General features: G+C 41.6%; 1 protein-coding gene across 1 annotated transcript in view; it reads right to left on the bottom strand.

Annotated features, from left to right (window-relative positions):
* Positions 1 to 7,846: 7,846 nt before the first annotated feature.
* Positions 7,847 to 12,065, bottom strand: part of PSMC3IP (PSMC3 interacting protein) — a 61,383-nt gene continuing 57,164 nt past the window's right edge. Inside the window, exons 7-8 of the mRNA XM_085879629.1 lie at positions 10,099 to 10,158; positions 7,847 to 8,148 (exon numbers count right to left, since the gene is read on the bottom strand). Coding sequence (XP_085735755.1) covers positions 8,092 to 8,148; positions 10,099 to 10,158 — 117 coding nt within the window. The 3' untranslated portion in view covers positions 7,847 to 8,091. The remainder of the gene's footprint in view (positions 8,149 to 10,098; positions 10,159 to 12,065) is intronic.

The following is a 12,065-nucleotide window of genomic DNA, read 5'->3' as shown; positions in this document are numbered from 1 at the left end:
CGTTGAGTGGCAGCCTATGAACCTACCCGTGGACACGCGGACGCAAGGAGGATCCATCATAACCCACACCCTCCCCCTCACACTCACACTCACCTACTACTGCCAACATGAACAAACTACTACTAATACTAATACTAATACTAATACTAATACTGTTACTGCTGACATGGACATCGACTCAAAAAGGACTCGAAAACACTGTTGGGTTCCCCTTTTATGAGCAGCATTTTTATATATCAATTCCCAAAACCGCTGGGAACACGTCTTTGTATGGCAGTTGTAAGCTAGAAACACATTCATTTTTTTTTTTTTGTCGACCGGAAGACGTCATTGGAATACGTCTACATACGTCGATGTGTGTTGGGACTACGTAAAGAATTGGTTCAAAGCACGTCAAACATAAGTTAGAAATAAGTTTCGCGTAAAAAAGACATTACCGCGACGTGTTTCGACTTATGAGTAGCTTATAAGTAGCCTTTGTGGACGTGTGTAAGCGTCCGCATATCGTGTGTACAACTTATCCCCATCGCATGCGGAACGTGTGTCATACGCCGAGTACGTTGTAAAATTTTGAGCATGTTTAAAATTTCTTGACGTACTCTACTTACTACGACGTATGATAGCGTACTTTAGCGTTCTACTCACGTATACCAAACTTACTCATACCGTATTTGACGTGCCCCCAACGTTTTAGACACATTTTTCTTAGGTCGGCATACGCTGGCAAGATCGCCAAGGTGTGACCGCGATGTTGTCACTTCCATTTTTACGGCAGTTATGATTCGAATCGTTGTGAGTCAGCCTTTTAATAGGCTACGTCACGACATCGTCAGCGATGCGTGCAACGCGCTATGCCGAAGTTAGACTATCGTTGGGCATAGGTTGTGGAGGCCAACAACAGGTTCAGCATTCGTTGGTATAAGTTATCTATAACACAACAAAACGTTCTGTGTCCATTACTAATATGTTATGCATACAACCAACTCATTATGAATACGTCCGAATCTTAAAAAAAAAAAAACATCAAAAGTTCAACGTCAGCCAGCATTTTACATACATTTTAATACGTTGCCATCGCTGGCTAAAACGTCAAGGTGTGACCGGGCCTTAAGATGAGAGTTACATAAAAATTATATTACGTACATAAAAGTAGAACTTTTGACACTCCCTTCTTCCTGTGTCCCATATCGTCGCCCTCCCCCACCCATTCATTACTCCGAACTCCACCGAGCTTGGATTGAGATAAGGGCACCATTTCTCTATTAATGGCATATTTTGTGCGAGTTTGATAGAGCTTGGGATGCTGAATATGATATGGGTGGATGCCATCTCTGAATTTGACCTTGAAGGTCATTTTCATGGTCAAAAAAACCAAAATGTCAAATTTGACATTTTATCAATAACGAGCAGAGTACCCACCCGACGGGCGGTCTTGCTCCAAGCATGCAAACACATTCTTCTGATGCATATCTTTATTTGGGCAGTATACAGGCAAATAAATAACTTGGGTTATGTGCATGAAGCAAAAAACATACCTACTGCTTATAATTCAAAACACCTCACTGCATTGGAAAACGTGGGGACAGGAATACTGCACTGTAAATGGTGGAGACGTGTAATACTCATGGAGTTACCCCCAATCTGGAGGCAGCGCTACACGATACACATTTACATAGAGAATTTGCTTCCCTCCTTCCCCCTCCCAAGACCATTCGGCAAAAATAAAAACACCCCTACACATCAAGTGGGGTTATGCTGACCCTACTGTCGTGTCCAGGGATGGAGTTAAGACCGACCTGGATGAATAGCCGAACGAATTTCCTTGGAGGCGAACAGCTGAGTTCCTTGGAGATTAATGGTGTGCGCAGGATGGAGGGCGGCAAGCATGTACCAGACACGTTCACCCGGATGGAGGACAAGGGATTATTCTCAAACCCACAAGAAATAGACAGACACAAGCAATCTCAATAAATAAGGGTTTAATGACATAAAACGGATATTTATAATGGAGATGAATCAAAACGAGATAATAATGAAATGTGAGGTGAACTAAACCTAATTTTGAGGCACCTCCACACAGACAGTTTCAAAAACGGACAAGGGGAAAAGATTAAAAAAAAGAAAAACACCTTTATTCTGGCACTGAGCTTCAGGTCCAGAACTGGTCTCATGAGCTTGGGAGGTCAAAACTGCGTTGTCCTGCGTGGGAAGCTCGCAAAATGGCACCAAGCCACTCTCTGGGCGGGAAACGTACAGGACGATATTAAACACCATGGCTCAGAAACCGCCATGCAGCTTCCTTTCACGATCGCACTTGCCAAAGCTGCTCCTCTTCAGAATGGCGACACCTTCTTCCCCGATGGCACAACACGAGGCTCCGAGGGTCTCACACGACCCAGCCAAAGTCAATGGCTCACGTCTTGCTACATCACGCGTGCAAAAAAGTTCACACAAACAAACAACAGGATTCACGCTGCCTTTTCCATCGTATCAAGGGTGGCCAGCCAGAGCCTCTGTCTCAATCACGTTCCTCACAGTACGTCCCTTCACACTCCTGTTTGTCCTGACCACCCATCCTGCCTCAATCCTTCTCCCTCTGCCAGGTCCCCTCACCACAATAGACAGCCTTCGTCCTTGAACACACAGCAGGATCACACCCACCTATTGCTGAGAGACACTTCTTCTCTTCTATTCTCTTCTCAGAAATGTACACGCTTCGCAACTCAGCCGAAGAGTAATAACTAGCATTTTTTCCAGCGCACAAACAAATTCGCTTCAGCACAAACACGAGAGGAGAAACCAACGAGCAAGATCCTTTTTGCCTCCAATCCGTACCCCTCTCACTCTCCTTTCCATTTGATCCTCTCGATGTCACTCCCATCCATCACCCACCCCAGGGGCATGGTTTGCTAGTTGGCATTACTGGAGGCGGGGTTTTCACCTGCTTGGCACATTCGGCTTGGTTGTTGTTTTAAGGACGTGATTCTTTTTTATCACGGTCTTGTAAATCCAAAAATATAGGAAAAGGTCACAGGGGCAATCACATATTGGGAGAAATTATCCTTACACCCTTCCTCATTAACAGTTCAGCACAGAAACCCCCCCCCCCCACCCCCCAGTGCAGTGACACATAACAACATAAGCTGACAGTTTCTCTACTCAAGTTACATCGAGATGTCTCCTGCTTGTCCACGGATCATGCTACACTAGACAATCCTATATTTACTATGAAGTTCCTCAATCTACCCCACAAACACAACACGATGTAGGAAGTCTGGATGTAATCGGCTCAGAACTGTAGGAGGAGTGTAACAAGCAAACAAACATCCAAACACGTGAATTATAGTAAGGATGCATTGAAAGACAAACAAGTAATTATTTTATCCCAACACTTAAAAAAACAAAAAACAGGGACTACATCTGTCTGTTTGTCCATCCGTCCATCATGCTATCTCCAAAACGGTTGTGCAGAAATTCACCAAATTTGGTAGTCATAACCACATGGCATGAAGGTGCAAGGGCAGTATCATTTTTGGACCCGCCCACTGTGGTGGGGTCAAATGGTCAATAAATGCAATTATGGGCGTACTCACATTTTACTTGTACTCACATTCCAAATGGAGATACTTCATACATTTGAGACGTACTCGCATTCTAATCGTGCATACTTTATAGACGGGGGTTCACACTTACTTTTTTTTTTAGAAATTTGGTTCTCCAATGAGTACCAGCAGAAATGGTTTGGTACTTATGAAAACAAAAAGTCAGCTCCAAGCTTAGTATGCATCTAATTCCTCTGGAAGTGCTCTCTCAGAATGTCTGCTCCAGACCACACACTTGCAAGCCGCTCTTTTTTCGTTCCGGATGCTCCTGAACCTCTTCTTTAACCTTATAAGTTATAACCCTGCAATATAACTTGTAAATTATAATGTTATAATTTATAAACTTAATTTTGTGCACTTCGATTTTGATATCACAGTGAAGTATATCAATTTATCAGAATTATCACGGAAGAATCTTACCGACACTCACCGAGAAAAACCTTCCACCAAAAACCTCTGTTGTGCTAGTATGCTTTTGAGCTGTCAGAGCATCTTTAAAGTATGCACTTAGTGTTTCACACCACATATGAGTACCTGAGTATCAGTTATGTGAACCCCTATTTATCGAGGTACTCGGTTGAAAAAAAAATAGAAACGTACTTCTGGCGACCACTCGGTAGTGTTTTTGGCCGACATTAGCACATTCTGTACAGATAAACAGACAGCCAAAAATAAAAGAACAAACGTACCAAAATGCAATACCCTCTCCTTTGGAGAGGGTAAAAACAAGAAAGCAGAAAAAGACAAGGTAATTTTGGGAGTTGCACGAGGACAGAGTTACTGGACGAATGCTTAAACCTGGAGTTTTAACTGGGAGTATTAAGGCTGAGAGAGAGCAGAAGCAGCTAAACCATAGGAGAGGCAGTGAAAAAAACAGAAACAACAAGGCCACCGACCTGTCTGTGATGTGAGACAACAGACCTTGTGCTTTGCTCTCATTGTGAAATATGTTAATAATGTTGAACTATAGATTCCTGAGGTTACAGGAGAAACAGATGGGATGATGGGACACCAGCTTAATGGAGAGCAGAACTCCATTAAGCTATGAACAAAGGACTTGTAGGCTGCGAGTAGTTTTGACTTTTTTTTCCAGGAAAGACTTGGAATGACGGAGGATGCAAAGTCTGTAGCTGGCTTTGGAGATCAACTTTACGACATAGTCAGCCCAGGATAGGTTGTGGCTGATGGTGAGGTCTGGATGTTTCAGAGACTGAACCTTCTCCAGTGGCTGACCGGAAATAAACAGGCGATTCATTGGATGATCCTTATGGTGCGATGGCTGGGGAGAGTCTGAGATTTGCTCTGATTGAAGGACATACACCATTTGTCAGACCAGCAACTAATGAATTCCAAATGATCAAAAATTAGCTCACATCAGCTGCTGTCTGCTTCTCAGTGGAATATGGTACTGCATGACATTCATCTACATTAAGGAAGAGAGGGTTTCCAGAGTATCAGAGAGGTTGTTGATATAGATGAGGAACAAGACCAAAACCAGGACATTGCTTTGAGATACTCTAGCCTCTACTGGGAGAGGAGAGGAGAGTTCCATTGATATAAACATGTTCACTGTGCAAGTGGAGGGAGTCAGAAAGGCAGGTATGACGGTGGCATTGTTTGCCACAGGTGGCAAGCTTGGCAAGCAGGACGTGCTGCTATATTGTGTCGATTGCCCAGATATTTCCAGAGATGATCCTGACTTCTTGTTTGATATTTAATGTCTCTCTCCATCTCTGAGGAAGGAGAAGCAGCGTGTCCAGAACCGAGTGACAAGGGTGAAACACAACCTGATGGGTAGAGATCAGGCTGTTTGAAAAGAGGAAATATTTGATGCAATCTATCATTGCTACTACCATCATTGAAAGCAAGGTTACTTTGTCATTGAGGGAATCTGCTTTTACAAACTTATTTTAAATGGGAGTGATGCTTGTCAACTTTCAGGCATGTGGAAGGACATCAAAGGAGGACAGGTTGAAGAGTAAAGATAGAGTAAAAAAAAAAAAATAGGGGCAATAGCCCTGGGCACTCACCTGGTAGAATAATGATACTGAGGAGGAAGTAAACATGGGACGGAATCAGAAAAATGTACCAATGAACTATTCCCCAAAGCAGAGTCTAGGCTGGACACAATATTATTATCTTCTCAAGAGAGAAAGTTTGGGTTTTCCTTTGAAGGCCAAGGTCAAATGGTGGTCTGGAAAAAAAAAAAACCTTTTTTTTGTCATCACTCAATTTTGCCAATGTGGAATATCAAAGACCGCTTGGACTTCCAATATGTCATTGCATCCTAATCGTAGACGTGCACTGAAGTTGTGCACCTGATATTTGTTTTATGTCCTTGATCTACCATTTTCGGATTGTGACTGAATTAACAAAAAACACCTTTTTTATCACAACTTGAACAATTTTCCTCTGATTGAATGATGATGGGGACATATTGATTTTGAATTTTATGGATATATTGCAGATGGGGACAGATTTTCTTAATTTACACTCCATCCCTAAATGCTGAAGGTCAAGATCACATGACGGTCTGAAAAATACATGGCGATCATTGATCACGCAAGTCGGGGTGAGGCTTACCCTTGGTGATCGTTTTGTGATCATAGATATCCAATTTAATTTTCCTCTTGCAGGTCGTTTATTGAGTCGTCTTGCAGGTCCTCACCGAAGGAGAGGGTGTTGCATTTGGGTCCATTTGTTTGTTTGTCTATCTGTCCACACAGAATGCTCGTGGGTTTTTTCCGCGATAGCGTGTTCAATTAAGAATAATTTTCCACCATTGGTGAGACTACTCATGGAGAATGTTTTCATGATAATTATGACATCATAGGTCACATGGTGTGGCAGCCATGTTGGAAAAACAGAAAAACATGGACCTCTGTATCTCTGAAACTGCACCAAGGAAAAAATTTAAACTTGGCACACAGCAAGTACTCCACATGGGGAATAAGTGCGATTTTTAAATGATGTCATAGGTGCCTTCATTATGACGTCATAATTGCATATGTAGAACGCTGCATCTGATCCATATGAAAATTTTTGTGGGTCATCAAGGGATAAAATGGTCCACAGGAAAAAAATTGAGGATGTCATCGGTCACATGATTCGGCAGCCATATTGTCTTTTTAAAAAACCTTCAAAAGTCTTCTCTGAAGTGGCTGAACAGACCGCGGCAAAACTTTACACGTATGACCACCTATCCATGAGGAACAAAAGGTTCACACATATGAAGTCATAGGTCACATGGTTTGGCAGCCATATTGGATTTACCCTAAAACCTATAATAAAAATCTTCTTCTCCAGATGGCTGGACAGATCGAGGGGAAACTTCACACAAATGTTCCCCAAGCCTTGGGTGTACAAGTTTGTTAAGGAATAATTGATAGGTCACTTGGTTTAGCAACCATATTGGATTGAAAATAAATAAATTAATGTTTTCTCTGGAACCCCTTAATCAATTGACGTGAAACTTCACATTTATGATCTAGTAGTGATGGGGAATAAGTTTAAATTTCAACTTGATCGGATGCATGGTTTGGAAGCCGGAATTGTTTAATTTTTTTGATATGGGTTGTTTTTGTGTTTTTGATTTAAAAAAAAAAAAAAAAAATTTTAATTTAGGCTCACTTGGCTGTGCCTGAACGGGTTTGATGGTGGAGGAGTAGCAACTGAAATGCGATTCCTATCCAGGTTTCTCCTGATGACTTCATCTTTGCTTTTTGCTTGTTTGGGTTCCTTCTGATTACTCTAATGCAGGACTGTACCTATTTGGCCTTGCATTTGATTTGAAGTAAATTAATTTTAATCCCATTCTAAACATCACACAAAAGTTATGGTGAGAGTCTGCGATCTCCAATTGCTCTTTTGAGTTGTTAACCAGTAATGACATAATTTGAAGCACTTTATTTATATTGAAAAAGACTGCGAAGTGTTTGAAAACCTGCATCAAAAATCTCCCTGCAAAGAAAAATAAATTCCACAATGCTGTATGACTTACTGGAATATCATCAGCTTGGATATGACCATCAGGGATCATGCCAAGGACCTGGCACATGCTACAAGGAAGAAACACATAGGTGAATGTGTTACAGAATGAGCTATCCAGCTGAACAAATGCAGCATATTCTTGTTTTTGCTTCAACAAAACCCATTCACAAGACATTCTATACTGGTCCCCATGGAATACAGTTTCACAATCAGGGTGAATGCTCCCAGAGTGAAGAGCTCAGTACCTCACCCTGTTCAGTCAAAGGCTTTATTAATACTGAACAAAATATGAGAACACAAAAAGTTAGGAAAAATAATGAAGTGCAAACAAAGATAGAAAAACAACTTTCTTGAAATCGCTGTACATGTGTATATCGATTTCACAATCTATGGCCAAAAGCTGAAAATTATCATAAATCTGGTTCCACAATCATCCTGGTACCATTCAGCATGTTGGATAGTTCCGATTACGATATCACAAGATTCAATAACCTTGTGGTTAAATATCAGGAAAAGTAACCTTGTGGTCTTCATCAGTCTCTATGCCGACCTCCTCCTGGCAAGGATGCACAAAATTAATCTCAGCCACTATATGTTAATGACCACTCCTATCCCCTTGACCCAAAGTTTCATCGATCTTTCTCTACCAAAATATATCATAATCATGATCTTATGGTCTAAAGCAAAGATGTCCTCGAATCCATGTGCATGCACGTGCGTGTGCACGCACACAGCATGTTACCAGAATTGACAGCTGTGTGTGTGTCTTTTATTTTACCTTCGCCACTTAAGATGGAAGGAGGTTATGCTTTCACCACTGTTTGTTTGTGAGCAGGATATCTCAAAAGGTTATGAACAGATGCGGACAAAACTTGGTGAGCAGATTGGGTGTGTTTCTTCGGACTAAAAAAAGGAACAAAGGTTGGGTGTGTCTCCTTCGGACTAACAAAGACAAAATTATTCGGCTTTCGTGAAGATCTGGATCCATATTAGGATCCTTGAATTTTTAAAGTAAGTATTCACAATTGAGAGGTAGGGCCAAAAACGATACATATCACAATATCTCAAAAAGTTATGGACAGATTATGACAAAACTTGGTGGATGAGTTTGTTAGGTGACAAGAACAAGCCGATTCGATTTTGGTTAAGTTCCGAATGCAGCCAATAAGTATGATACAAAACACAAACTGTTCAGCATGGTGGAGATATGCGTTCCGAGTGCCATTCGACTCGTCTCTGTGCTTGTCCCGAGTTAGGTGAAGGAGCAAAGATTTTGAAAACTGAGCAAAGATTGTGTGTTTGGCTTGCTCCAACTTTGAGGGAGAAAAGAAGAAAGACCGATGTTTGGCATTACGGACGTGTAGCCTCGTACTGACCAGTTATTACTCCACACTTGGGTCTACAGAATGCTAGGCCTCCTTGACTTAGAAACCATCGATTACACGCACTTCGCTGCACTGAGCCACATTGTTTGTGCACTGGTCGCAGTCTCTCTGTTATTCATTTGCCTGGTTTTGTCACCTGCTCTTCGAAGCCATCGCTTGCACTCCTGACATTGCAGTTACATGGCCAGCTGAGGAAGGAACAGCTGGCTGGTGGTTCCAGCTCTGATCCCGTTTCATATGTATAAGAGGGTTTTATTCCAGAGGATTGGAGTACAGTGCTAACTGTGTTAATATGGAAGAGGAAGGGAGATGTACATGATCCGGTGAGATACAGAGGCATTAGGCTCATAAGTTATGTCATGAGGGTAATGAAGAGGATTCTAGATGGGAGGATAAAGAAGATTTGGAGGCGGAGATAGGTGAAGAACAATAGGGTTTTAGAAAGGGTAGGGGAGGACGGATTGGATGTTCACTCCGAGACAGTTCGTGGAGAGAGGTTGGAAATGCAAGGTGAAATGGTATTCGGATTTGTGGATCTTGAGAAGACCGATGACACTGTCCCAAGAGATGGTGATAGTGATACCAAGATGGAAAGGAGTGCCGGAAGCAGAAGTTAGTTTGGTGTAAGGTTTATATGAGGGAACAGAGGAAAGAGTTTTTGGATGGTCCCACAAAATAGTTTTATTCAAAGTTGTTGGGATATGGCATCGAGATTGATGTGACTGGTCTGCTTCAGACTATACAAATTAATCAATTTGAAATTAGTGGGTATTCAAATTATTGGGATGACCACTGTGTATGTGTGTATGCTCATTTCAAATTTCAAGATGACAAGTACTGTCCAAGAAGATGACGAAGGTAAAAATAAGAAAAGACACGATGTGCAAAATTATACAAATTGAGTACCTCAATCGCAGAAGAGCAGATATTTATTTTAACTCTTTGAACTCCACTCTTATCGTATATACAGCACCATTCAGCAATCTTTCTAAACCCCTTAAAAGATTCTCATGATACCAAAGGTAATAAATTACTGCTCATGCTCTATAAAACATTCAACTTTTGTTATAGATATATTCAATAACGATTGTCAATCCTGTGTTGAACAAAAATGCACTTACAAACAATTGCTTCTTCGTATTGGGGTAACCTTCCAAGATGGCACTGATCAAGTCTGTGGCCTACAAGAAATGTCATCAGACACAAAAGAAAGAAAGTCAATATATTTGATAAAACAATTGTACAATTTGTAGCTGGTGAAGATTAATCATATACAGAACAAATATGGATAAAGTAATGCTGATTTCTATTTAACCTGACGTATCTCATGATAAAAGAGCTTTCTCCAATTGCTCATCTCATCACACTCTTCCTTTCAGCTCTTAAAGTGAAGGATATCTCCCATCTCCTGTCACTAAATTTTGAATATACTAATACCCCCAATGCCCCCCTCAATCCCAGAGACCATAGCTCAATAGACTACAGCTCTCCCCTCTGGGCTAGTACCCCAGCATCACATTACTGTCTCCTGGAAAGAAAAAATAAATTGCATGCAAAGTCAAGGCTCGTGGAAGAGGTAGAACACAGAACAGATCAGGAAACAACAGTACAAATGTTACAGCAGAGGGGGCAAATCAACAGCAGGGCTAAGGGACAAAATAGAAGGAGACAGATAAACAAGGGATGCAGGAAAGAATGAGGGGAAGGGAAAGATGCAAGGGTTGGACAAGATGGATACAGAAGCTAACTCACAGGAAGGAAAACTGGAAATTTGGAAAAAAAGGTGGGCTTTTGGACCACTTTTGAGAACAAAACTAACTCCACAAGCTAAAACTCTGTGGAAATGTTATAGAAGAACAAATTGCATTTGCTGTACTTGAATGATTCACTTGTACTTACAAAATAATGAGAAAGATCAACGGACACGGTGAGGGTGGAACTGGGGGGGGGGGGATGGGGGGGTTAAGAACGTGGCTTAAAGCCAATGCTTAGCATTAAATCAGATGGATCACAACCCAGGAACATGCAACAACAAGTTCCATGAGGTCCTGAGGATAGATAGAGAAAACACCACTCTCTCCATTCATTAAAGACTTCTGCAAACTCTTAGAATCCAAAACCTGAAGTGTAATTGGAGTTACCAAACAGGATGCTGAGGTGCAAGACCAACTTGCACCTCAGCCAGACAGGTTGTTGGCCTTGCAGTTTTCTCTTTCCTCACCTGTACTCACAGCTATTTGTCCTCACAATCCCAACCAATCCGCATTCACTAACCTTGCAACACAAACCTTTTCACCCTTCCAAAATCTAAGCTCACTGCCCACCTTCACTCCTTTGTCCCCCTTTTTTCTTGACTGTGTAATCACTTCCCTGGGACTGTCCATTCCTGTTCTTCTTTCCACTCCTTTAAACTAACCCCTTGTTGACTCATCCCACTCGTTCCCTGATCCTGTATGGACACCTTTAATTATGCTGTGATGTAATCGTTCCTTCCACACTCTTTCGTCCTGATTTGTATGGCAATTCTCTCTGCTCAATCACTGTGTCAACGTCACCCCTCGCTGTGTTCGCTCATTCTCTCGCTGGTTACGTCGAAAGTCATTAGCTCTTTCATGAGACTCAACCTCTGCATGAAAAAATAAAAATTATAATAATGAAGTTAAAATCCTCAAAGGTCTTCCAATTGCTAAGTCCGCAAGTTTCAATCACTGGAAAGTGATCACTCAACAAAGTTTTCAAACTAAATTATGCATGAGTTATGTATGAGCAATGAGAATGAGGAGATAGATGAGAAATGAGGGATGAGGACAACGTGATCATCCAAACTCAACATTAAAGGGAAACTTTTGAATCTCATACAACACGAAAATAAACCTCATCTAAAACCATACTCTTCCTCCACTTCAAACTATTTTGTTCCAAGCTCTCCTTCCTTAGCAGCCTGCTGGCAGTCAACACAGATTCTTCTTCTTCTTCTTGGGAATTCTGGGAGTGAGGACCAGATCCTGGCAAGATTGATATTGCTTCGCCTTCTTGCGCAATCACAGATGCAGGAGCACCTGTTCGATTGAGGGTCGGTCAGATGGGA

This window comes from Eptatretus burgeri, chromosome 4, assembly GCF_056783735.1.
Source record: "Eptatretus burgeri isolate ZD-2024b chromosome 4, Ebu_testis_v1, whole genome shotgun sequence".
In the NCBI taxonomy this organism is placed as follows: Eukaryota; Metazoa; Chordata; class Myxini; order Myxiniformes; family Myxinidae; genus Eptatretus; species Eptatretus burgeri.
This window is presented reverse-complemented; position numbering and strand designations above follow the sequence as displayed.